Raw genomic sequence first — 27,948 nt, 5'->3', positions numbered from 1 at the left:
AAGAGCATATAAACAAGATGCCACAGTGACTAGAGATCCGAATAGGGAGCCAGGCCCACCTAGAAAATAAGAGCTCACTGTGCTTTGGGACTTTGCTTTGTTTTGCTTTGCTCGTGCGTGCAGGTGTGCATGCGTGTGTGTGACTGTCCAGAGTTGACATTGGTTGTCTTCCTCAGCCACCTTCCACCTTATGCTTTTTGAGACAGGTGCTCTCAGTCTCTCTCCTCTACTCGCTAACGCTCTTAGTCGCCTCTCCTCTCCTCTCTCCCTCCCCTCTCTCCTCTCGATCTCTATCCTTCTCTCCTCTTCTCTTCTAGCTCTCTCTCTCTCTCTCTCTCTCTCTCTCTCTCTCTCTCTCTCTCTCTCTCTCTCTCTCTCTCTCTCTCTCTCTCTCTCTCTCTCTCCTAGAGCTGACTGGTTCAGCTAGAGCAAACCCTCGGGATCCTCTGTCTCTACCTCCCAAGTGCTTGAGATCACAGGCACGCACCACCATGCCTGGCTTTTATGTGGGTTCTGGGGATTTGAAACCAGGTCCTTGTGCTTACACTCCACCAGCTAGACTGTATCCACAGCCGTGCTTTGCACTTTTTAGTGTATTAATTTAAAGTATTCTACTTTTCTTTCAGTCCTCAGTCTCCTCTCTCTAGGTGGGAACATTCCAACTGGTCATGGTGACACATGCCTTTACCTACAGCTACTTGAGAGGCTGACATGGAAGGATTTCTTGAGCCCAAGAATTCAAGACTGGCCTAGACATCACAATGGTACCCCATCTCAAAAAAGGAGGAACATAGTCTTTGACCAACTCTACCTCCTTTTTCCCTCTGTACTTAATTCAAACTCTTTAGTAGACAATTATGCAAATCCCATGCATCCCCGGAGTGATAGAAGGGTGATGGATGGGTCGAAGGATTGGGGTGGGGGTGGGGCGAAGGTTTGATTCCAAAATAAAAACAGAGCAAAAATCCCAACAGCCAAAAAATTTTTAAAAATCATCTTTGACAATTCTCTGAATGCTCCTTTGATGAAGTTCACATGTTTTGGTCCACACCGTTAGGCGTTGCCATCTTCTATGGGTCTGTGATTTACTCATAGTATAAGCAGTCCCTGGAATGTGGTCAAATGAGGGGGATGCCTCTCCCTCCCAGGGCAGGCTCATGACCTAGCAAGATGACATGAGGAACTGCCTGCCCTATAACTTTCCTTGTTAACATTCAACATTTAAGTTGAATCGATTTGCATTAGCTCATGCTTCACTGCATGTATCTGGAACACTACTTCCCTGTCTGCCCAGAAACTTCTGATACTTGGTTCTTCCTGGAGACCATATCTCCCCCACTGGCATCTATAACCCTTGGACAGCCAGGGAGTCCAAAGCCTTCTAAGAAGCTTTTATTAGGAATGGTTAATCTTGATCGTTGACTTGACTGGATTTAGAATCACCTAGGAGATACACATTCTGGCATGTCTCTGAGAATGTTTCCAGAGAGGGTCAACTGAGTAGGAAGGACCACCCTGGATGCGCACTATTCCATGAGCTGGGATCCTGAACTATCTAAAAAGCAGAGTGAGGGAATGGAGCTATGAGTGGTAAAGAGCATTGGCTGCTCTTTCAGAGAACCAGGGGACCAGGGTTCAGTTTCTAGACCTCACATGGTGGCTCACAACTGTCTGTAACTCTAACTGCAGGAGATGTAGTGCCCTCTTCTGGTCTTTGCAGGCACCAGGCATACATGTGGCACATAGACATACATGCAGCCAAAACACCCATAGGTGTAAAATAAAAATACAAAATCGGGCGGTGGTGGCACACTTCTTTAATCCCAGCACTCCAGAGGCAGAGACAGACAGATCTCTGTGAGTTCAAGGTCAGCCTGTTCTACAGAGAGATTGCCAGGACAGGTTCCAAAGCTACAGAAACCCTGTCTTAAAAGCCAAATAAATAAATAAATAAAAATACAGTCCCCCTCCAAAAAACCTTTACCGGAGAAAGCAAGTCATGAACCACATGCATTTCAGACACAACATGCCCAGAAACCTCACACCCTGCTGTTATGCCTCCCCACCACAATGGACAGTATTCTCAAACTATGAGCCAAAATAAACCCTTTACTTCCCAACTCCTTAAGTTGCTTTTGTTAAATATTTTGTCCCAATAGCAAGGAAGTAAACTAATATGCTCCTCTGGGATCTTTGCTGTGCTCAGCAGGATGCTGGGATCTTTTTAAGTGCTGTGTTAGCCTTCGTAGCCATCCCAGGTACCTACACAAGGTCCCAAATGATGCATGTCCCATCGGTGCTGGCAGTGACACACTCCTCATTGTTCTTCTTCACCCTGATACAGGACACAGAAGACTTGTGCTCCTTCAGCGCCTCCTCCAACTTCTGGGTCTGGCAGCCTATCTGCCATACCCTTACCTGTGGGCCCCAAAGCACAGGCTAGCAACACAAACCCGGGACTTTGGTAGGGATGGAGGAAGACCCGGGGAGTGTTTCCCTCTCTGCTGGGTATGACTGTTTAATTCCCTCTTCCCATCTCAGCCAGGCAGGGTGGGAATGCAACACTTGGGGCAGGGCGTGTACAAGATGTGACCCTCATCTCGCCAGGTGTGGATGGCGCTGCTCCCAATCTCAGACCTACTTCTACTTTCAGACAGAGAAAATGATCAGGCTCCCACTACGAGAATCAATATCGCAAGGGCTTCTGCTAAGCCCAGAGGAAGAACCTGTCTCCTCGCTTCTGCTGAGCATTGCTCTCAAATTTCTCCTGCCATCAGGAAAGCTCCTGCTCCCCAAAGCCATATTTAAACTTTCACATCAGCTGTTCGGTTTTTAGTCATTGGAAACCAATGATATTCAGCCTCAGAGAATCTAATCGCCATTGTCTTTTATATATGGGGACGGAGCCCCACTATATAGCCCACCCTGCTCCTTGGACTTGGGGTGAGCTCCTGAGCAGTGGTAGGGGTGTCCACTGAACTGGAGCCCAATATCCATTTTCTATGGTAAATGTTTTCCAATGCCTGCTTATTCTCCTGAAATAAAATTTATAAGTAATACAACTGCCTACACACATAATTTTAAAATTTAAGAATATATATATGCATGTATGTATGCATACACGTATAACAATTACTGGGAAAAGAAGCCATGAATTTGAAAAAGTGTAAGGAGGCAGATCTGGGAGGGTTTTGCGGGAAGAATGGGAAGGGGGTGATGATGTCATTATATTAATCTCAAAATGAAAGCATTTTAGAAAATCAGTACAGAGGCTGGGTATGGTGGAATACACCTTTAATCCCTGAACTCAGGAGGCAAAAGCAGGCAGGTCTCTGAGTTTGAGGCCAGTCTGGTCTACAGAGAGGGTTCCAGGACAGCCAAGGCTACACAAAGAAAATGAAAAAAAAAAAAAGAAAAGAAAAGAAAAGAAGTCTCAAAAAGTAAAAAAAAAATAAGTTAAAATTTAAAAATATTAAAAGTCTGGAAAGTATATGAGGGGATCTACAGTGGCTGAATGTGGAGGGGCAAGAGTTGAGGGAGGGGCTTGGAAAGTCTAACCAGCAGGCCAAACACAATGCAAGTGTAAAGTGCGATTTCTTTCTCCCAAAGTGAGCTCAGGTGCCTGTAACTCCCATGGTCTGGACAGGTTGGACGTCAGCAAGACAAAAGCTCCTGACATGTGAGGGAGCAAGTGAGGATGTGGAGATGTGAGCAAGAGCCAGCATGGTGGAAGTGGTGAGGGAGGGGACCAAGCCAGCAGGAGGCTTCGGGGGCACAGAGCAGACATGGGCTGGTCAGGTAGCAGGGCTCCAATGGTAAATGCACACACACATTTCAGAGAGGAATATGGTTTTTCCGTAAGAGTGTTGCTATTTTCAGTGCACTTCAGGGCTCCGAGGCACAGAGAGGTCACAGCTGCCTCACATACTAGACGAGGGGACATTTCAGCCCAGTCATTGACTTCACTTGCCCAGATTCTTCCAAGGGTTTCCCCAAGATGCTGGGTCTTTTCTCTGAAAAAAAAAAATTCTTCCTATGATAGCTAAGAAGAGAAAGGAGAAGGACACCCTCTAGGTAAATAAAAAGAAGGCTTTGGGATTCAAAAGGGGAAAAAAATGTAGACAAAAACAAGGCTTTGGGATTCAAAAGAATAAAATGGGGGCATAGAAAGAGAGACCCCCAAATAAACCTGAGAATAAAATGTTTTTAGGATCTTCAAAATAATTCAGAGAAAAAACTAGTATAGCAACATTAAAACAATAACCAAGGCTGGCATGGTGTCACACATCGTTAATCCCAGCATTTGGGAGGCAGAGTCAGGTGGATCTCTGTGAGTTCAAGGCCGCCGCTCTGGTTTACATTGCAAGTTCCAGGCCAGCCAGAGGCTACATAGTGAATTCTTGTCTAAAATTTAAAATTAGGGCTGGAGAGATGACTCAGAGGTTAAGAGCACTGGCTGTTCTTCCAGAGGTCCTGAGTTCAATTCCCAGCAACCACATGGTGGCTCACAACCATCTGATCTGGTGCCCTCTTCTGGCCTGCAGGGATTCATGCAGGCAGAACACTGAATACATAATAAACTAATAAATAATAAATAAAAAATTTAAAAAACATATTAAAAAAATAAAAGTTAAAATTAATACCTGTGTTAACGAACTGATTCTATATCACCAGCTTTAAGAGGTAAGATGAAGACAGCCGATTCAGCTGAGGTTTTGGGGGAAAAGAACCACATTAACTTGCTTTCCCAGCCTGGTTCCAAACAGGCTATTTTCCTGTCTGTATCTTACTCACCCTTTCTGTAAACAGGTAGATTTAATGTCTGTTTAAAGCATTAGAACTTGAATTTATGATGTATTTTACGATCTCGCCAAAATCTTAATTTGACCCCGTCTGAGTTCTAGTGCGGGTACACACTTAAAAGTAAAATGCAGAGGCTGGCAGATGTCTCGGCAGCTCAGAACACTGGCTGCTCTTCCAGAGGACCTGGGCTTGAGTCCCATGAGCCAAACGGTAGTTAGCAATGGCCTGTAACTACAGTCCCAGGGGATCCTATGCCTTCTTCTTGGCCTCTTGGGGCACTGCACACACACGGCATACTCGTGGAGCACGAATTCTAGTTAATGAATAAAACCCAGATCGGATATCAGGTGAAAGCCACTAGAGAGACCTTTCATCTCTACCAGTGCTCAGACCGAAGGGGCGATCCTGTCTCTACTGATCCTCGGACTGCTTGCTCACACTGCCTCCTCAGGCCGCCCTGCTCCTCTCATCTCTCAGCTTTTACCCTCTAATATCTGAGTCCGAGTTTTTATTAATAAGAACAATTAGAATTTCTTCTACATACATGCATGCAAATGCCCATACTCATAAAAAATAAATAAAATTTAAAACTAAAAAAGAAAATCAAAATGAAAAATGGATAGCCTCCTTTGAGTTAGTTGCTCTAAGTTAAAGACTTTTTTTTTTTAAATGTCATTTAGAAGTGTACCTCCCCTTCTCCTCCGCCACTGATGATCCGTTTGCAGTCACTGGTGGTAGCAATGGCGGTTACTCCAATCCTGTGAGCACTGTTAATGGCGTATATCAGCCGACCTGTCTCTGGAGCAAAGGCTCGGATCTTCCCATCATCCCATGCTGGCACAGGAAGGAGACAAAAGGCACACTGTCAGTATATTTGCCCCCTTTCTCTGAGGACTGACAGTCTCCTGTATCACCAGTGAGAGAGAAAAGTGGAAGAAACAGGAGTGGAAGGAGAGGCTAACCTCAGCAAGGACCAGTCCCCTTGCGGCCTTTTCTCCAGCCTCCCAAACTGGTTCACACCTGGGAAAGCGGAGGAAAGAAGTCTGGGGTGCGCTGGCCTGAAGTGTAGCTCACAGCAGGTGAAGGAGGACTGTTTGTACTCCACGTTCTCTTCTTTACTTCTTCTTCTTCTTATTTTCTTCTTTTATTTATGGTTATTCTGCTTCTTCTGCTGTTTATCATTACTCAAGCCTCTTCAGACTCTACCTCCTCCTCCTTCTTCTTCTTCATCATCATCATCATCATCATCACTGGGATTTTTTGGTTTGGTTTGGTTTGGTTTTTTCCAGACAGGGTTTCTCTTTGTAGCCCTGGCTGTCCTGGAACTCACTCTGAAGACCAAGTTGGTCTCAAACTCACAGAGAACCTCCTGCCTCTGGTTCCTGAGTGCTGGGATTGAAGGTAATACTCCACCACTGCCTGTTACCCGTGTAATTGTTACCACACCCAGGATGCATTGGCTCACAGTTCCAAATAACCTCTGCCTTCTCGTTTTCATTGTTATCATTGTTTCACTGTGTAGCCCAAGCTATTCAAACTCAGTCCTCCTGCCTCAGCCTCTCAAATCCACACCCTGCTTCCCCTACCTTTAAGTCTGATACTCCTTCCCTGATTCTCACCATCTTCCCACCTCAACCAAAGCCTTGCTCAAGGCAGGAACCTCGGAGTCACTGTTGATTCTTGATTCCTTTCTGTTCCAAGCCTACAGCTCAACAGTCAATCCGTCAGGAAGTCCCTTCAGCTCCACTGTCACAAACATCTAGGCTCTGACCTCCTCCCCCACCTCTGCTGGCACTGCCCCATTCAAGCCGCAGCCTCCTCTCTCTTGAGCCCTCTCAGTAGCTTCTCCCCTGCACCCCTGCTTACAATCAGCCACTTTTAAAAACCCAGGCCCCTTCCCGATCAAGACCTCCACAATATTTTCCCCACTGTCCTAGAATTAAAATCCAACTTAAAAAAAATACTGATTTAAAAAAAAATGTGTGTGAGAGAACATTGGATCCCCAGGACATGAATTAATAAATGGTTGGCGTGGGTGTTGGGAACTGAACTCTGCAAGACCAGTCAGTATGTGCTCTTCTTCTCCCCAGCCCCCAAATCCAGCTCTTTATTCTACATGCTACCTCATACGTGGCACCCACCTACCTCTTCAGCTTCCTCTGCTATCACTCTTCCTGAGGCCCCACCCCTCCCGTGACTAAAAAGCTCCAGCCACGCTAACACTCCTGCTATTCCTTAAATACATCAAGCGAGTTTCCACCTCGGGCTGCAGCACTCTCTATTCCCTCCACCTGGAATACATTTCCCCAGGTCTGTGTGCGGCTGGCATTTGCTGGTCAACTTTAGTTCTGTCTCTTGAGCTTAGCAATTTTAAATAGGCTGCTCAAGGTAGATCCCATTTCACCAGAGACATGAGGAAGTCAGAGGGAATGAAGGGACAAGCCATGCAGGAGCTTGGGCAAGAACATTCCAGGCCAACTGAACAGCTAGAGTAAAACCTGCATGCCCAGTGTGTTTGCAGAACAGGGGAGACACAAGCTAGGCAGGGGAGGTGAGCAGGTTGAGAAAAAGAGATGAGAAGTGGGGAGGGCACTAGCGAAGGTCCTACAGGGCCTTGCAGGTGACTGCTGGGGGACGAGACTTGTAAAGCCCAGCAAATGGCAAGACCTAATTTAACATTTGAAAATAGACCTTTGGTTTCTGTGGGGAGAAAAGACTGGTGGGCAAGAGAAGTAGCAGACAGGAGTAATAGGAACTACTGGGGCGATCTAGAAGAGCTGGCAGTGGCCTGGACCAGGATGGAGAAGATGACCAGCAATGGACCTACGGCTGTTGGTTGAGATGGGGTCATTTGGGGCACATTGATAAAGGTGTAAGAGAAACAGAGTAGAGGCAAGGATGACTCTAAGATTCCCTTGTCCAAGGACTTGGGCACAATGTAAGTCACTCGGGGGAGAAGACATAGGGGCAGGGGAAGGAGGAAACAGAGCCAAGGAAAGAGAGGAGGGGCTCCTAGGTCTCTGTTTTAATAGCTTCACTCAGAGCCGCTTGACTTTTCCCTAGTGTAAACCAATACATTTATTTTTGACTGCTAGGGAAATTTGATATAGATTACTCATGATATTAAGAAATTATTGCTTCATAGGAAAATATTTTAGGGATATATATATGGAAATATTTAGAGAAGGAATATGTGGTATTTATAATTTGAGAGGGGGCTGGTTTCTTGAGTCAGGGTATCCTATAGCCCAGGCTAGCAACAACCTTGCTATATAACAAGAATGATCTTGAACTCCTAATCCCCCCTCCTCTACCTGCCAAGTGTCAGAATACTAGGTCTCACACACACCCTGTATCTATCAACTTATAGCATCTATCACTTATGTTAGAACGTCAGTTTGGCATAAATTGTATTTTAAATTTTTCTGTTTAGGGACTGGAAATATGGCTCAGTGGTTAAGGGCACTGGCTGCTCTTCCAGAGGACCCGAGTTTGTTTTCCAGGTACCTATATGTCTGTTACTCCAGTTCCAGGGGATCTAGTGCCCTCTTCTGCTTCTGTGGGCACCAGTCAGGCATGTGGTACACACAGACACACATGCAGGCAAAACACCCATAACATATAAATAAACAAAACAAACAAATAAGTGATGTTAAAAGACCTTCCCTTCTGCCAGCACTCCCACGTTAGAGTCGGGAAGAGCAGGAGCTCGAGGCCATCCTCAGCTACACAGCAAGTTCGAGACCAGTGTGTGTTACTGGAGCCCTCTTAGAACAAACAAACAAACAGAACAGAACTTCGTTCATGCACATAGAATTGTATATGCATGAATGTAAAATTAAAAAGAATTTTTTGGGTCTGCCATGTTGGTGCATGCCTCTTAATCCCAGCACTTGGGAGGCAGAGGCTGGTGGATCTGTGAGTTCAAGGCCAGCCTGATCTACAGAAAGAATTCCAAGACAGCCAGGGATATACAAGGAAACCCTGTCTGGGGAGGAAATAAATTCTTTGAAGACATCTTAGTTTGGGTTGGATTTTTCTCTCTTATACAAACGAGTTCTAATCCACAATCCTGTGCATACTATGCCCCCATCCAGTTCTGCATCAACTATTCTTCCTACTAAGCAAAGCATCCCTGGTAAGTGAAACAGCGTGAGAGGCATGGTTCCTCCCACCTAGGAGAACCCTCCTGGGTAGACCAGAACTCCAAGGAGAGGCTAGACCCTAAGGGAAAGGAGGATAAGATGACAGAAGGCTGTCCCTGATAATCCACAGTCAGACATTAGTAGAGAATGAGGATGCCAAGAATTGAAACCCCAGCCAGACCCTAGATCCAAACTTCCATTGGGAGCAACTATCAAAATTTTCTGTTGTTTCGTTGCTGGTTTGAGACAGGATCTCATGTAGCACAGGCTGGCCTCTAGAACTCAAGAATAGCCTTGAACTCCTGGTCCTCCTGCCTCCACCTTGCAGGCGTATGCCACCATGCACATCCTGTCACCTGAGATGATGCTCCGACCGTCTCTCATGAAGTCGATGCCATGGCAGGTCATGTTGGGCACGGTGATCCGAAGCAGCTCCCGGTTGGACATTGTGTGCCACACCCTGATGTCTTTCTTGGCACATGTAGCAAATAGCTCAGCAGTACCACTACGAAGAAGTCATTGAGGGACAAGCCGTCAAAGAGGGGCAGTGTTCAGTGTGTACCAAATGTTCCTCATAAGGCTGCGGGGCAGCCTGCCCTTTGCGTACCAGTTACCCGAGGGTGTGGCTTAGAGGTCTCTCGTGCGGAGAGACACTCAGCCGACTCCTCACAGCCTCTGTGGGAAATCTTTCGCCATCTTTTCACTTTTGGAAGAGTTGGTACAAAGTTGTTTATAAAGAAAAAATAGACTTGAAATCTTCCTAAATCTTGATAAGTTAAAGAAATGGTCACAGTTCTGTATTTTAAACAATTTTTGGGGGGGGAATATGATTGACTCACACAAAAATGTCTACGCAAGTGAGGTATGGATCTGGATTACTCTGGAGGCCCTGTATACACCTAGCCAAGTAGCATTTTGTGAGACAAATATATCCATGGAATATCTTTATTAAAAGAAGAAATTCCAATGGAGTTGAAAAATTTTATTAAAATTACACATAAGATGGCAATACAGTAAAATTCACATTTGCCCCTTTTTTGTTCAGTTCTGAGAAAATAAGGAGTCATGAATGAAAAAAGTATCTGAGTAATTGGTCAGTCGGGCTGGGGAAGGGGCTTCTTTGCATGGGATGTAAATTGCCAAGATGCCAGGTGATTATAGATGACTCCAGTTTTGATAAGAAAGGGGGTGGCATTTGGGTGAAAAACCATCCTAACCATAAAATTCTCCTTAGTCACTGGGAAGACCAAAGGTAACCACTGATCTATACACTCCTCAAGCATTTCATCTTAAACTTATTTCAAAAGATGCTAGAATCTCTCCAGTTTTAAGGTTTACTCACTTTAGAAGTAATAGGAAAAAACACCCAAGTAGATCCCATCTACATACTCAGAGTAGAGTTCAGAGTTGAAATTAGGTAGCCAAAAAGAGCTCCTAAGAGTCATCCTCTGGCCAGGCAGTGGTGGCGCCTGCCTTTAATCCCAGCACTCGGGAGACAGAGGCAGGTGGATCTCCGTGAGTTCAAGGCCAGCCTGGTCTACAAGAGCTAGTTCCAAGACAGGCTCCAAAGCTACAGAGAAACCTTGTCTCGAAAAAAACAAAGAAACAAAAAACAAACAGAAAAAAGTCATCGTCTGACCTCCACATACGCACCATGGCACACATGTACACACACACACATACTGAAGGAGAGAGAGAGAGAGAGAGAGAGAGAGAGAGAGAGAGAGAGAGAGAGAGAATAAAATTCTTAAATATATTTTTATAAAAAGCACTAAAACCAGAAATTTTTAGAGATTGAGTCTGAGTCCACCAAACTTCTTGGGAAAAGAGTGGAAATTAAACCTAGTAAGAAAGTGACCCACTTCCCAATAAAGATTCACCTCAATGGCAAGCTCCAGCTTCTCACCCCTACCCTCCCCCCCCCCCCCCCCCCCCGCCCTTAGAAAAAGCGGAAGTCCTAAACCAGAAGGACTCAGGGAACCAATGCTGCAGTTCACTGCACTGGGAACTGAGTTCTAACACAGGCTTGCATCTGACCAGCAATGATGTTGGTGTCTGCAATTCAAGCTAAACCCAGGAAACTGAGAGCAAAGAACTAGTCGACTTCATGGGACTTTGCTAAATGTAATAACGAGCTCCGAATCATAATATGTATTGATTTATTTGTGTGTGTGTGTGTGTGTGTGTGTGTGTGTGTGAGCATGCACCACAGCAGATGTGTGGAGGCTGAAGGACAGTTTGCGGGAGAGCTTCTGGAACTTTATTGTGTGGGTCCAAGGATCTTTTAAAATTCAGCTTATCAGGCTTGGCAGCAAGTGCCTCTACCCAATAGGCCATCTCATTTGCCCAAAATCCCACATTAAAAAAATAAAAATACAAACTAGAGGAAGGAAAACCAATGTAACTATGAAGGTAATTAAAAACAAACCAAAGCATCCATTAGAAATCCTGGGAGATGGCCAGCAGTTAGTTAAGAGCAGTGGCTGCTCTCCCAGAGGACCCGGGTTTGATTCCGGACACCTACATGGTGGCTCATGACAGTCTTTAATGCCAGTTCCCGGGAATCTGATGTCCTCTTCTGGCCTCTGCAGGTATTGTACACATGTGGAACACAGAGATACATGCAGCCAAAACACCCACACACTTAAAATACAAATAAATAAATCTTTCTAGGTCCTATAAAATAATTCAGTACATTAGAAAAGGTTCAACGGGAAAATAATTCTACTAATGCATCTTGAGAGTCCTTGACTAGAATGAAACTCCTTTGCACACTGCATCAGACCTCTATGTTCTAACATTCCTCTTCTACTTACAATGGAAAGACAATGTCCTGGACAGCTTCAAAGTGACACGTCGCAATGAGTGTCTCTTTGAAGTCAGTGAAGTTCACACGATAGATGTGCGATTCCTCTGTCCCTACAAAGAACTGGTGCCCCTCTCCCCGGAGTGTGATAGAAGTGATACCGCCTTGCAGCTGCAGTTTCCTGTGGAGAGAAGAATAAAGGGGAAACAGAGTCACTCAACCAGCAAGCATTTGCTTATCTGATCGCAGAGGACACAAGCTAGCTATTGGTGTGGGACAGGCCCTCAAGGAAGTGACACAGGTGGGAAGTCGTGAGTTATTCACAATCTTGCACACCCATGATCAGGAAGGAAGGGTTTACCATTATAGGTTTAAACACTCAGAGAAGGTCTATCAGGGTGATGTGGTCTGAAATGGTTTGTACAAGGCAGGAAGGCTCCTGGGCACCAATGCCCAGGGCAACCCGTTTCTAAAGATAACCTGAAAAATTACAGGGAAAGGTCAGATATAGGCCTGGTGTTATGTCTCAGTGTGGTATACAACCAACTTATGTGAATTATCAAAGGATGGTGTGCCTTTGGGTCACAGCGAATGGCTTTTGGTTTGGTTTCACGTGAACTATTTCATGGGAAGAAACCACTGGCTCTTGTGATTCAGCTACTCATTTAATAGTAAGATGCAATTCTTTAACCAGATATGATTTTCCTTTTAAACAGGACCTCACTATGTAGCTCTGAACGGCTTGCCACTCTGTGTAGAACAGGCTGGTCTGGAACTCACAGAGATCTTCCTGTCTCTTCTGCCTCCTGAGTGCTGGGCTTAAAAGGTGTGGGTCACATGCTTGGCAAATATGGTTCTTCGTTTAGTGTTTAGCTGTTGGATTTGAGCAAATGTTTCTCTAGTGCAGTGGTTCTCAACCTTCCTGAGTTCTGCAACACCTTAATATAGCTCCTCGTGCTGTGGTGATCCCCAAACCATAAAATTATTTTGTTGCGGCTTCATAACCGTAATTTTGCTACTGTTATGGATCGCAATGTATTCTGATATGCAGATGGTCTTAGGTAACACCCAGACTGAGACCCGCAGCTCTAGTGGGTCTCTATCTACTCCGACTCTCTGGGTCCAGAACTCACTTGATGGGTTTGTAGCTGGGGCTTTTGCAGAAGACGAGCATGCCAGCTCCGGAGCCGACCAGCAAACCACCCATCTTCAGGCACCTGACGGCTGACACTCCCTAGGGGAAGAAACAAGGCTGTGAGAGACCCCAAGGGTTTTGTCATTAAACATCAATGCAACACCTGACACAAGAGAGCATGGCGGAGGTCACCTCAAATCTGCACTTATTATTTGGTGAAGATCACAGTGTACCTCCAGGTTGGCCAAGAGCATTCAATTACAACCACAAGTTCATGTCTTGGGAGGTAGCCTTCCTGGTCCTGCAAGAAGTAGTCAAGCTTTGCCATCCTTCTTCCCTAAGATCACCCGTGCATTTGAACGTACACATAGTAATGCTCATCTATCCATTTGCTCAAGTTCAGTTCCAGCAGGAGGCATAAGCACAGCCTCTGTAAGCTAGTTCTCCAGTTGCCATGGTTTCCACCAGAACTTATTCCTATAAATGCAGGGTCCAATATGACATCCCAAGACAGCACAGGAGATTTCTTAGTGACTGTATTTTCTGAGCTAAGACATATGGTATACAATCTTACCAACAGTTGAAAACACATTTAAGATTCCAGACAGTCTTCAAAGATATGGAGGAATGATTGACAGTTCATAACATACTCCATAAGGTTCTAATTTAAAATGGGCGTGATTGCCATGGTTTGAGTGTAGCCACCCCCAACAAGCGTTTATGATGGAACCTACATCCCAGTGCAACAGTGTTGGGAAGCAGATCCTTGAGATTACATCCCAGCAACTGGGAGCCAGAGGCAGGTGGATCTCTGTGAGTTCCAGGCCATCCATAAGGAAACCCTATCTCAAAAAAAAAAAAAAAGTCATAAAGCCTCTTTCCCCACAGATAGGGATGGTACTGGTTATCAAGAGTGGTCCAGCACATAGATCACATAGATGCTTGCCTGTCTGTGCTCCTAGATACTTGCAGGCTCACAAAGGGAGAGCACTTGGTGCCCAGACTTAGTAAAAAGTGACCCTTGCTTTTTCACTGTAGGTTATCTTCATATTCGGCCTTCCCTCATGGGATGATGCAGCCCACTGTTCTTCACCAGATGTGAATGCTGGGCTTCTGGAAGTCCCAGCCCCCAGGATCACGAACTGATTGAACTTCCATTGTTCATGAATTACCTAGTTTCCAGCATTTTGTTACAGCTATGCAAAACCAACTAAGATAATGGTTAATATTTTATTTTAAAATATCCAACATCTCTAGTGTATGACTCAATGAGCTCATGTCTTAAAGACTTTTGAAGGTTGACCTTACAGTCCAGTGATTGGGGTGCTGGCCCAGCAAGTACAGGCCCTGGGTCTGATCCATAGCATCATAAGAAACCAAAACCGAAGCCGGGCGGTGGTGGCGCACGCCTTTAATCCCAGCACTCGGGAGGCAGAGGCAGGCGGATCTCTGTGAGTTCGAGACCAGCCTGGTCTACAAGAGCTAGTTCCAGGACAGGCTCCAAAGCCACAGAGAAACCCTGTCTCGAAAAACCAAAAAAAAAAAAAAAAAAAAAAACCAAAACCGAGGTTTGAATATCAAACAATAAATACATCCTTTCAAGTTTCTTGAAGCTGGATTTTGCCTGTTCTGACTTGAAAGGCGTTCCACAGGGTCTGAGAAGAAAAACAAAGGCTTGAGAATGAGAAGGAAGAGGTGGCAACTGTGTGATTCAGCAGACCTGTTGTCTTAGTTTGGGTTTTGATTGCTGCAAAGAGACACTATGACCATGGCAACTCTTATAAAGAAAACATTTAAATGAGGGGGCTCATGTACAGTTTCAGAGGTTCAGTCTATTATCACCATGGCAGGGAGCATGGCGGTGTGCAGGCAGAAGTGGTGCTGGAGCTGAGATTGCTACTACATCTTGCAGGCAACAGGAAATCAACTGAGACACTGGGCGGGTTTCCTGAGTATGTGGAACCTCAAAGCCCACCCCCACAGTGACACACTTCCTTCAGCAAGGCCACACCCACTCCAACAAAGCCACACCCAATAGTGTGAGATGATGGGATTATGGCAGCCAATTACATTCAAACTACCACACATGTCTTTGTGAAACATATTCCCACTCTGTGGCTTGATCTCTCAGCTTCTTGGTAATGCCTGTGCGGAGCTTAAACTCTTCGATATCGAGGCTCCACTAAGAAACTCTGGGATGGCTGTGGTAGTTGTCAACCTGACAACACCTGGGATCCACTAAGATCACGTGTGCGCTCATAAGGGATTTTCTTGATTGGGTCCTTTGAGATGAGAAAACCAACTCTAAATCTGGGCCACCACTTCTGGTGGCAGCCCATATAAAAGGACAGATGAGGGAAGTTTTTGCTTTTTGCCTGCTTGCCCTTATTCTTCCAGCAGGTTCATCTGTTCTGCTCCTGAGGTGTTCCTTTGCTGGTGTCAGGGCCTACTTCTTTGGGGTTCTACTGCAGAATGAAGGCTTTGAGCTGTCTGGGACTTCCCTGGGACTCCAGCACCATATTGGCACTGCTGAGACAACCAGAGTCGTGGACTTTGATCCTCGGCCTCTCTGCTAGGAGACAGACATTATTGAACTACTCAGACCACAGCCTGTAAGACACACAGATAAATCCTCTTATAGATTTATATTCTTCTATTGGTTCTGTTGCTTTAGAGGACTCTAATACAACATCTTTCCTGGATTGCGCCTTACATGTTGTATTTAAAATGTCATCACTAGCCGGGTGGTGGTGGCGCACGCCTTTAATCCCAGCACTCGGGAGGCAGAGGCAGGTGGATCTCTGTGAGTTCGAGACCAGCCTGGTCTACAAGAGCTAGTTCCAGGACAGGCTCCAAAGCCACAGAGAAACCCTGTCTCGAAAAACCAAAAAAAAAAAAAAAAAAAAATGTCATCACTAACCCCTAGGGTCATGCTATTTTTTCCTAGACCATCTTCTGTAAGTTATATACTTTATATTTAACTCTGTGATTCATTTTGAGCCCCTCTGTAAAGGGCTAAGTTTGGTGTCTGGGTTGTTGTGAGGGTTGGGGGAGCATGTTTTGGACATATGAGTGCCCACTTGTACCAGCACCAATTGTGCAAAGACTGTCTTTTCTCCACTGGAGTGTCTTTGTTCCTCTGTCAGATAACATTAAGAGTGTTCATGCAGGTCTATTTCTGGGCTGTTTTGTCTGCTTTTTCATTAAAACCACACCAACTTATTACTTTAGACTTAGGGCAAGCTTTGGAATCGGGCCCTCGAGCTCCTCCAACTTAGCTCTTCAGTGCTATGTTGGCTGCTCTGGATCTTTTGCTGCTTTTTGTCACCATTTGAATCAGTTTCTCAGCATCTACAATTAACTCTGGGTTTAGGTCATGATTATATTAAAATTATAAATCCAGTTGGAAGAACTGGCTCTTTGTGTGTGTGTGTGTGTGTGTGTGTGTGTGTGTTGTTTTTGTGATTTGGCTTTGGGTTTTTTGTTGTTTGTTTTATTTTGTTTGGTTTGGTTTTTGAGAAAGGCTCTCACGAAGCTCAGGCTGGTTTTGAACTCACTGTCAGCTACTGATCCTTCTGCCACCACCTCCCAAGAGCTGGGAGTCCAGACACGAACCCACCAGTGCAAGTTTCAAAACCTTAGCAATAGTGAGTTTCCCTATCCACAAACACAAAATAGTTCTCTATTATTTCTTCTCTGATTACTTTTGTTTGTTTTGTGGTTTTCTTGTTGACACCTTGTAAAACACCCTGTTGTAATTATTGTTGCTATCATCATCATCATCGCGGTCAACTCCTTCCAATGTAGAACTGTATGTCTATCTAATAGGCCAATTTTAAACCATGGTAACCTTTGCCTCTGTCTTCAGAGACCATTTGAGTAGAGTTTCAGAATGAGCAACTGCCCAAGGTCCTTTGATTTTTCAAGCAAGGCATCTTCAGTGACACCTCTTATCTTCTCATCCCTCAAGCCATCTTTTCTTTGTGGGGTGAATCCTTAGTCCTGAGAGGATCGGCCGCACAGGAATTGGTAGGAGGCTTAAATGCCAGCGGTTTGAGGGGCACTACCACACTGGCATCTGCTTCGTAGAGGAACTAAGCTTCCAAGTACTGTCTAGGCATAAGCAAACAACCAAACAACAAAACCAACCAACCAAACAAACAGGATCTATGCCTATCAATATTTTTCCACTAGTGTCTTCAGACGGCCTCTGGAGGCCTAGCAGGCGTTGGAACTGGCAGGGTTCTGGGCTATGTCTCCCTTTCCTCTGATGGGCCTTGTTTTAGCTGCTTAGTATTAGAATCTGTTTCTCTTAAATAACCAAAAGAAAGATCAATCTAGGTCACGCTTTGATCTCCTAGAGAATCATTTCTAAATAGTCCTCTATGTGTATTGCCTGTACCATGGTTTCTTCCCATTTTTGTGGATTTCTTTTAAAAGTTGACTATTAAATGGTGATATGATTAAGGAAACTGACATTTCCCCACAAGGCCTGCATAGTATTTCGGTTTCTTGAGAATGTCTGTTCAGTGGGAAAGTAGCTGTGCTTCCATAGGAACCATCTGTTTCTGATATCAGAAATGAGACAGGCAGGTGCGGGACTTCGCACACCAATTTCCCAACTCAAAGTTTAGTGGAAACAGTCCTGGAACTTCCCGGGCACATGAGAGATAGCTGTCCTTAGTATAAAGTCATTATTCAGTGGTGGGTCTTTTATTTCTGTTTAAATGTTAGCATTGCTTACTGGAGTTTTGACAAGAATTGTTGGGAATCCTGCAACTTAGCACTGTTGATGACTTCTTGGTCTCATGAAAGACTTATAGCAACACCGAGGCTAGAATCTAAGGTAGAGTTATCAGAGTTGAACACACACACACACACACACACACACACAAGTCAAAAAGCACCCCTCTCTCTGTCTCTCATAGATGACAACTGGACTGTAACCAATGCAGTTTCAGCTCATAAAGAAACAGACGATCCTGTGCTTTGAAGAGGGGGGAAACAGCAAAGTACTGATTGATACCCTACAGTAACACCTAGGGATGTCTTTGCCCTGAAGAAAACCAGAGCGTAGGGCTTGGAGAATGGGCTAGTGCAGCTTGTCAATTGGGTGTGGCTTTGCATCCATTGCTAATTTGCCTATTTTTTCCCCTACAGACTTTGCCATAACAAAAGTCTTTGCTGTCAGCAGAAGGAAGAAAATGACGCCGGGAAGGACCAGACCATACCTTGACAGGTTCTACTCACCAAGCTGAACTTGTCCTTCACAGGCCCAGTGTCTGCCAACAGTTTGGTCCTGGGGTTCATTTTCAGAATGTCTCCAGTTGTAGTGCCGAGGTAGAAAAAGCTGTCGTCGTCAGCCATCTGGGAGGTCAGAAACGGAAACCTGAAGACCCGAGGCTCCCCAGTGGTATATGGAGCCCCGGCTAGGGAGGAGATGAAATTCTGGGATGACTGACCAAGAAGCTCACGATAACAGCTATTTCCCAAGACACAAGGCTAGGTCAGCACAGCTGTGAGAGGAGCAGGGTCAGAGCCACCCGCAGCTGGAGATGGCTATGGATTGTACTTGACACTCGTTTGGGGCTGAGGCTCACATGCATGGCCAGTGCCAACTGCTGAGTCACCTCCAAAGGGCTCCTAGGATAAAGATGTGCCTCTCCTAGGAGGACGCACATTTACTTTATCTCACAGTTTCCAGAGGCTACGTTCGTAAAAAGAGGACTACATGTGAAAAGAAGATTAAGTCAATGGAGCATAGAGGTCCACGGACGAATTACGACTCCACATCCAAACCTATGAATAATATCTCTTTGTGAAAGAGTCTGCATTTCGACAATGAGTTTTACTATCAAAGACTTTATTTTCAATGGAAGAAATAGCAATGGTGGTGGGAGGTGGGGGGGGGGGGGTGCTGTATGCTCTCAGTATCACCTGGCCACACTGCTTCCCGCCAGGCCAGGCTTTGAATGTTTGATGACTGCTCAGGTCCTAGTACAATGGGACCTCTTAGTGCTGTCCAGCTCCTCCCAGCTGTGGTGCTCCCTCTGATCTGTACCTCCTCACCGACATTCTACAAGGCTGTCCTCCCTAGCCTGACCCATTGCGCACACTCTCCTGCTCGGAACTGCTGGCAGGCGCTTGCACTACTAGAGCCACTTAACAGAGCAAGGGATGAGCTGACACTTACTCCAGTACTCATGACTATTCTTTTCTTCTGTCCTGTCTGACACTCAGTGGGCCAGATTTTTCTGTTCGGGAGATCCAGTTCCCACACTCGAATTGTCCCACTACAAAGAAAAATCAGAACCAAATGAATACCCTTCTAAATGCTGCTTCACATATATTTTTTTCATAGTTAAATAACCTTTAATCTCACAGCTCAGTAGACACATACAAACATACATGTAACAAACAAAAGCAAGGTTAAATAATGTTTAATCTCACTGTAGAGGGTTGACTCTGACATTTTTATATTCTATTCTGTCTTTTCTATTTCATCCTACCCATTCAATTTCATTTAAAAAAAAACTCACTGGGACATATATAGCCCACTATGTATGTACTTAATAACTAATTATTGATGCATAATTGGTAATTTGAGGAACTTTCCAAAAAATAATTATTAGCTTCTTAATTAGTCTCATCTCTTAATGGTCTTTTATTCCTACCTTATTCTAGCATATTTTTAATTGGATTTTCCCCTTGAAATCTAAATGATGAGACTGCTAAAATGTACTGAAGAATGTGAATATGTTTGAAATGATTCCATGGAAACAATCACATTAAATTGCATTAAAAGTAAAAAAATCTTACATTTCATCCAATGCTTTAGAAATTTTATTATTCAATTCTGTTAGAATCTGTAACATCATTGGAATGGAACTCCTAGTAGGCCCATGGTTTCTCTGCTCTCTGGTAGAAGTGTGTTCCTAGCAGTCATTCAGGATGACTCTGCACAACCAGACCCCAGGAGCAGTCCCCAGGACTAGATGAAGAGGACTGGCTATACCAGGCTTTTTCTTTTGGGCCACTAACCAGCTCCCAAATCATGACACGGAGACTTAGTAATTTTGAATGCTGGGTCTTATGCTCATTTCTGCTAGCTTGCTTTCTTTAGCTTAAATTAACCTGTTTCTCTTCATCTACATCTTGTCTTGTGGATTCTTACCTTTCTTCCCTTCTGTATTTCTTACTTTCCTGCTGTCTCTATGTCTGGATGGCAGGCAGTTACCTGGTTTCTGGCCCCAGGTGAGTCCCTTTCTCCTCTCTTCTTCCCTCTCTCCAACCTAGATTCTTCCTCCTATCTATTCTTTCTGTCTTCCTAACCCTCTCCTGCCTAGCTATTGGCCATTCGGTTTTTTATTAGACCAATCAGGTTCCTTAGATAGGCAAGGTGAAGCAGCAATACATCTTTACATAATTAAACAAATGCAGCAGAAACAAATGTAACACATCTTTCCATAGTTAAAGTTATATTCCATTGCAGCTGGTCTGAAATCAGACCAGTTCTTAAGTGAGACATCTCGTTAATTCACAAAGCAACTTGACTCTGAAAATTAGAATGTGCAGTCAAGAAATTGCATCACAATTCTGACCTTGATTTAACATCAACCAGGTGCCAGCGTGACAGCCTCCTCTGTTTCCCGCTGCAGTGCGGGGATACATAGCCTCTGATGGAGACTGGCAATAGACTTAGGGAGAGAAGGCTAGGGATGGAACTGTGCCATCCTGTTGCATAGAGGGATAACAAACTGTCAGCAATGAAAAGAGCACATTTATCAAAACAGCAACCAGGAGGCCACCAACACTGTAATGCCATGGACCCTGACCAATGTGCTTTTCTTAAACCCTAGTAAGAACACTTCTGGGCAAAACTCGAACCAACACTTTTACTCTTTTTGTAAAAGAAACTTTAATTTATTCTTTAGTGATTTCATGTGTGGGTACACTGTTTTAACATCATATCCACTCCTACTTCTTTTTCCAATCCCACACACATACACTTTCCTTCCCAACTTCTCCTCCTCCTCCTTGTTACATAGCATATTAAGAGCAACGAGTGCTGCCCATATTTGCATGGGTTTGTGGACCATCCACTAGAACACAGACAGCTTACTAGGGGCCACACAGCTGAAGAAAACTGACTCCCATTCACCAGGAGCCAACGGCTGCAGCTAAAGTCAGGACATGTTAGGGCTCTTCTCTAGGTTAGGTGACTGGGTTGATCTTATGAAGGTGTTGGGCAGGCAACCAAAGCCGCTGGGAGTTCATGAGTACAATGGCCCTGTCATATCCAGAACACATTACTTAACAGAAACCTCCCCTTACCTCTGGATCTTACAATCTGCCTACACCCTCTTTCATGATGTTCCCCAAGTGTGGGTGGCAGGGGGAAGGTGATATCGATGTCCTATTTAGGTCATAGCGTTACACAGTCACTTATTCTATGGACCTTGACCATTGGGAGTCTCTCTGTATTAACTGTCAGCTGTCTGGTGGAAGGCAAGACCAACTATTTTCCTTGAGCATGACCCACATCTGGTCAGTAGAAGAAATGCTTGCTTCAACAAGCTGAGAGTATATATACCTACGGCGGCCATTAATTTAATCTTTTCCTGCCTGTTCCCTACCAACTAACCACCATCAAGTAAGTTCACTAGCTCTTCTAGGGAGGAAGGAAGCGCCCCTCCTCTCACCCTTCAACAAGGGCTGGGGCTGTAAGCACAGTGTCAGTAACTCATCCTATAGTTTCTTGATCCTTTGTGTCTTTTTTTTTCTTTCTTCACATCTTTTAGGTCTCCCTCCCCCTGCTCTTGAAGTAGAAGCTGAAAGGAAGAGAGATAAACATTTCTGAGGGTTTTTATTTTTGTAGCCCACTGTGCAACTTGAGAACTTTCCATGCAATCTCTCGGCAACCTAAGGGATAGGTTTTGTGATCTCCCTGTGAGGTGATGCAAACAGAGCTTGTAAGAGTGGTGTAGAAAGTTCTTCTGTCTATGTGTTGCTTTCATTGGTTAAATAAAGAAATTGCCTTGGCCTTTTGATAGGGCAGCATTTAGGTAGGCGGAGTAGACAGAACAAAATGCTGGAGGAAGAAGGGCAGAGTCGAGACGCCATGATTCTCCTGCCCAAGATGGACACTGGTTAGACTCATGCTGGTAAGCCACAGTCAAGTGGCGATACACATTAATGGAAATGGGTTAAATCAAGATGTGAGAGTTGGCCAAGAAGAAGCTAGATATAATGGGTCAGACAGTATTTGAATGAATACAGTTTCTGTGTGTTTATTTCGGATGTAAGCTAGCTGGGTGGGATGGAACAAAGGGGCCCCACGCTTCCTACTACATAAGAGCAGAACAGGATTCATACCCAGCTATCTCAGACATGGAAGTGCATACTCTTCCCACTGTACTGAAAACAAGCATGTATTTAGTAAAGCATCTGAGCCAGGCATGATAACACAGGCCTTTACTCTTAGCATGTAGGAAACAGAGGCAGGCAGATCTCTGTGAGTTTAAGCCCAGCATGGTTTACCTAGTAAGTTACGATAAGGCTGCATAGTGTGACCGTGTCTTAAATAAATGAGTGAATTAAATAATCAAGCAAATAAATGTAGAAAAAAATCAGCGTTCTTCATTTTTATTCTTTTCCTCCTACTGACAAGTACAATTATATACATTTATGATATAGAACATGATGTTTTAACACATGTATACATTGAGGAATAGTTAAATTAAACTACTAAGCATATGTATTACTTTACTTATCTTTTTGTAGTAAGAGCACTTGAAATCCACTCCTAGCAACTTTCAGTGTTATTTAATACATACCATGTGCGTATACTGTTATGAACTGTAGTCATCGTAGGGTATACAAACGGAGTGTCCATCGGTAGATGAATGGATGAAGAAAGTGTGTATATATACAAAGGAAAACTGTTCGGCCTTAAGAAAAGTGGCCATCTGGAGAATATCATCCTGGCTGGGATAAGCCAGTCACAGAAAAGACAAATACTGCCTGATCTCACTCATGTGGAATCTAAATGGAATGTACCAGAGGCTGAGGTGGGAGAGGGAAGAGGAGGATGTTGGCTTGGGACACAACATCTTAGTCAGGAAAAGTAAGTCAAGGTGTTCAGCTGTGTTGAAACATTTAAAAGAGTGATATCTTTTTTTCTTTTAGAGGCTGGGTCTCATGTAGCCCAGGCTGACCTCACTCACTGTGTAACTAAGGCTGGCCTTAAAATTCCTGCCAAATAAGACCTTTGCTTAATGGAGGCTCTTTTAGTTCGGAGGTTCCTGTCTCCAAGGAAAGAGAAATGAGACTAAGTGAGTGAGAGTTGAAGTTAGTAATTAGATGACACTTAATACGTGGCTGGCACTTCACCACTGAGTTGGTAATTCTGTAATAATAATAGTAGATCCTAGGTGGATATACTCAAAAGACATTGTGTGAAAGTCCCAAGGAATTAGTGAAAGTATTATTTTAAAAAGGAAATATTGCAAAGAGTTCCGCCAACATCTCAATCAGAAAGTATTAATTAGAACACGCCAACTTTAGTTTTTCTTTACTTTTAGCCTACAGAACTGTACACATAGTAAGATTAAAATGTATTTTTCAAAGTGAAGAGGAAGAGAGAGAGAGAGAGAGAGAGAGCGCCCATGGTCTTACTGGTAGGTATAGTGTAGATGCTGAAACTGGGGTGCTGGGCTGTCTCAAGGAGAACTTAGAGTGGAATACACAAAACCATGACCGTGACAGAGAAAGTAGGGCATCCTGGTGTCACAACAAAAATCTTAAGATTGTGGAGCGCTCTTAAATATCACATGATACTTAAGTGCAGGTAGCACATGAACAAATGATGCGGAAAAAAGATTGTTTCATATAAAACTTAAGGTTTGACTTTTGGAGAAATGCTGCCCACAGAAGTTAGAACAGACTGATGCCTTCAGCTGCTAAGGAACCAAAGAACCCAGACCCAGCAGAACAAGGAGACAAGCTGCTCTGCAGACCCAAAGGGGGCTGAAGAGCTTCCGAGTCTGGGCTGTCTGGGTCCCGGCGTGGTTTGCCTGACCGGTGAGGGCTTTCATGGATGCCAAGGAATTTACCTCCTCTCAGTGAGTCCATTCTCACTCAGCCATGGAACAAATGTACCCTGTGTGTCCCAAAGTGGGGACAGGAGACTTTACAGAAACAGAGCAGCACCGATTTGCTCTGGCCAAGAAAGGAGCGGACAGCGTGTACCTGTCACGGATGGGAGGCTACCGAGTTGCAAAGATAGTTTCCCTGAACTTATCCCTCTACCTTAAAGTTTAGGATTTCTTCCTTTTAAGCTGGTGGGGGATGTGGAAAAGGACATTTTTATGTCTGTTTCATCTTCCCCTCGGGACATCAAGCAGGGCTGTGAGTGCCAGTTTGTAAATTAGTTCATGCTGGGGGAGGTTCTGTTTGCATGTTCAGCTCCCTGACCTAAGCTGACCGAAGCTGACCCTACCTGAGTTATGACCCTGGCTAACAGCTTAAACATTGGAAATGTACTGACATGGTTCTTTTGCAAAATATCACTTCGTTAGGCCTAAATCAAGAACACGTGGCAAGAAATACCAACCAGGCAACTGTGCAAATTACTCGGCAAGTACGGATTGGAAATCATGTCTTTTCAATGACATAAAGAATCCTAAGAAGGGTTCAGGACCAGTGAGGTGGCAGAGTGGATGGATAAAGGAGCTGCCCAGCCTGAATCCAGTTCTCTGGGCCTACGACAGAAGGGAAGAGCAGATTCCCACGAGTTGTCTTTTGACCTCCATATTGCTTGCTGACACACATATACACGATAAGTAAATACGTAATAAAATATTTTTCAAAGAAGTGTTTGTCCATTCCGAGTCATCTTTCCAATAGACCTCAACGACGTTTTCAAACATTTTCAAAGGAACTCACTTAAAATGCATCCAACTGAGAGGATTTTTCAAAGTTCACGAAAACTACAATGTAGTTTTTGCCCAGGGCGCAAGACATATCCTTCTCCCTTTGCCACACCCCGAACTGGCACACACATGTTTTCTGGGTAGGTGGCAGGGTAACCTGGATCCGACATCCTCACCCGCACAGACTTACTTTCCAGCAGTGACAAACATCTCATCCAGGCACCGAGAGAAGACCACGTTGGTGGCATTGCCGACATTGAGGCCCGCCGCGGGGCTGCCGCAAATGGCATCTCTCTTGGCTACGCTCCAAACCACCACACTGTCAAACAAGAAGGGGAAAAGACACCAACAGGGCAAATTAGACGTTCCTCGTTAACAACTCTTTTAATGGTTCCTGAAAGAAAAAGAACAAAATGAAACGGTCCTAGTGAGGAAACGCTTGGCCTCTCCCTCCCCACCCACAAGCATCTCCTCCATGCTTACCCTGCTTCCTGCAAGACAAAGGTGTGATGAAAAAGTCTAAAAGCTTTGAAGGAAAATTATTCTGGGACTGGAAGCCAGTGAACCCATCAATCAAGGCATTTCAGGCACACAAGCATCAAGTGGAACAAGTACTCATCTCATGTAAAAATTTTCCTTGGGGCTGGAGACATGACTCAGTGGTTAGCTAAAAGCATTTGCCGCCCTTCTGAAGGACTGCAGGCTGGTTCCCAGCACCCACATTAAGTGTCTTACAAGCTCCTGTAACTCACTCTGTAGGATCTGAGATGGCCTCTTCTTACCTCTGCTGGCTGAAACAAACAAAAGCAAATGAATGAAGGAACGACAATAAAAAAAAAAATCCCTTTTCTTCCCCCAGGGTGTGAGATGGTTCAGGGAGGGATGGGTTCAGGGAGGGATGCTGCCAAGCCTCCTGGTGACCTGAGTTCAGTTTGTAGAACTCGCACGGTGAGAGGAAAATATGGATAAGTTGTTCTCTGATGTCCACATGTGCACTGTGGCACAGACAGACAGACAGACAGACAGACAGACAGACACATAGATACACATAGTTAAAAACCCAGATGATTGATTTCTTAGGTCTTCACAGGGGTGCTCCGTAAGTTCCCCTTTTTTTCTAGTTAGTCTGGGAAGCCTCAGTCCTGTATACTACCCCACCTCCAGTGTGGACGTCAGATCCCATAAAGGCTTCTCATGCCTTAAGGAGGTGTTCCAGCAAATAAAAAGAAGAAAACGTAAAGACAACTGTAAACAAGATGATATAAGGTAGTGTTTCCAAACTTAAAGAGACAATAGAACCAGAATCAACCAGACAGACTTATTTGATCAGTACACCATTTGCATATAGTGAATTATTTAACCACTCATTTTTAGATTTTGTTTGAGACAGGGTCTCCCTATGTATGTATAGCCTTGGCTGACCTGAAACTCACAAAGATCCACCTGCCTCCATCTCCCAAGTGCTAAGATTAAAGGTGTACACCACAATGCCTGCCAAGTTTTGATTTTTTAAATACATTTTATTACAAATAAACATGTTAGCCGAGGTCAGCTGGGTATCTAACTCAGGCAGGCTGAGAGAGAAGGACTGGAATTTTGCTTTCCTCACGTGCTTCTAATAATGCCGAGGCTGCTGTTCTGGGAAACATATTTTGAGAAGTACCGCTTGACGGTGGCATTGCCATCTTCCTGGATATAATCATACAACTTAGTCCTAAGATGAATAATATTGGCAAGAGAATATCAAGAATTCTGAGCAAAGAAATAGGAATTATGTTAAGTATGTGAATCAAAATAATTAAAGCAAGTGTTATAGGCCTTTGTCAGCATAAAAGTAGGCCTGCACATATGCCCTGATTTTCTGCTTATAGAATAAATTATTATTATTATTATTATTGTTATTATTATTATTCACAACTTAAAATCCAGGCCTAACAGATCACCAGCAACCAGGAAGAGGAAATGATGCAAAAGCTATCGATTCTTTTGCATAGTGGACACTGACTGTTGCCATGTGATGTTGGAAACATGAGGGGAATCACTTTTTTTTTTTTTTTTTTTTTTTTTTTTTTTCGAGACAGAGTTTTTCTGCAGCTTTAGAGCCTGTCCTGGAGCTAGCTCTTGTAGACCAGGCTGGTCTCGAACTCACAGAGATCCACCTGCCTCTGCCTCCCGAGTGCTGGGATTAAAGGCGTGCGCCACCACCGCCCGGCTTGAGGGGAATCACTTTTGAGGTTGAACTAGGTGATGAGCCAGAGAACAGAGGTCCTAAAACTGGGTGCCTCCGTCTTTAATTCCAGACCTTGAGAGGTGGAGGCCTAGGAGTTCAAGGTCAGCCCCATTGGCTAAATACTAAGTTTGAGGCCAGCCTGGGCTACATGGACAACCTTTCTTAAACAGAATAAAGCCCAAATGCTTCATACTCAAAAGAAATGTGAATGTATTTCCATACAAAACCGTGTGTGTGTGTGTGTGTGTGTGTGTGTGTGTGTGTATGTATTCTCAGCACTGTGAAGTATTAATAATTATTATACAATCAATAATGCCTTGGGAGCTGGAGGTGTAGCTGAGTGCTAGAATATGTTCTTAGCATGTTTCAGGCCCTGGGTTCAACCTTCAGTATGCACACACACACACACACACATACACACACACACACAAATGAAATAGTTCAAAAGTCCATCAGTTGATGCATGGATAAGGAAAATGTGCTTTATCCATACAATATAGTTTGAATATTATTTATATTGATATTGATAGCATGTCACAAATGGGTGAGCCTTGGAAACATTGAGCTTAGGAAAAAAAATTGCTCAAGAAACTGAGGATGGTGCGATTCCATTATGTAGAATTGCCTGAATAGGCACATCTACAGGTACAGAAGGGAGCATGGTGATTGCCTGGGACTGGAAAGAGGAGGATGGGGTGAGGGGGTGACTGCTAATGGCTTGTGGGCTTCCTTTCTTGGGTGCTGTAAATAAAGTTGCCTCTAGTGATGGCTCCAAATTCTGTAAATATACTAAAAACCAACCATCTGTACACCTGGTCTGAGTGTATTTTATAGCATATGAAATATGTCTCAGGGCTGGAGAGCTAGCTCAGCAATAAGAACACTGGCTGCTCTTC

The 27,948-nt window shown here is 44.3% G+C and overlaps 1 protein-coding gene across 1 annotated transcript in view; it reads right to left on the bottom strand.

Moving 5' to 3' along the window:
* The window catches only part of Cfap52 (cilia and flagella associated protein 52), a 45,096-nt gene that overhangs the window by 3,750 nt on the left and 13,398 nt on the right, over window positions 1–27,948 (bottom strand). The window contains exons 4-11 of the mRNA XM_038327383.1: window positions 25,013–25,141; window positions 19,083–19,182; window positions 18,140–18,256; window positions 12,888–12,988; window positions 11,765–11,935; window positions 9,305–9,453; window positions 5,492–5,637; window positions 2,267–2,418 (exon numbers count right to left, since the gene is read on the bottom strand). Of these exons, the coding sequence (XP_038183311.1) occupies window positions 2,267–2,418; window positions 5,492–5,637; window positions 9,305–9,453; window positions 11,765–11,935; window positions 12,888–12,988; window positions 18,140–18,256; window positions 19,083–19,182; window positions 25,013–25,141 (1,065 nt within the window). The remainder of the gene's footprint in view (window positions 1–2,266; window positions 2,419–5,491; window positions 5,638–9,304; window positions 9,454–11,764; window positions 11,936–12,887; window positions 12,989–18,139; window positions 18,257–19,082; window positions 19,183–25,012; window positions 25,142–27,948) is intronic.

The sequence above is a fragment of the Arvicola amphibius genome, chromosome 4 (genome assembly GCF_903992535.2).
Source record: "Arvicola amphibius chromosome 4, mArvAmp1.2, whole genome shotgun sequence".
Lineage (NCBI taxonomy): Eukaryota > Metazoa > Chordata > Mammalia > Rodentia > Cricetidae > Arvicola > Arvicola amphibius.
Note: the sequence above shows the minus strand (reverse complement) of the source record. Positions and strands in the feature narration are given on the sequence as shown.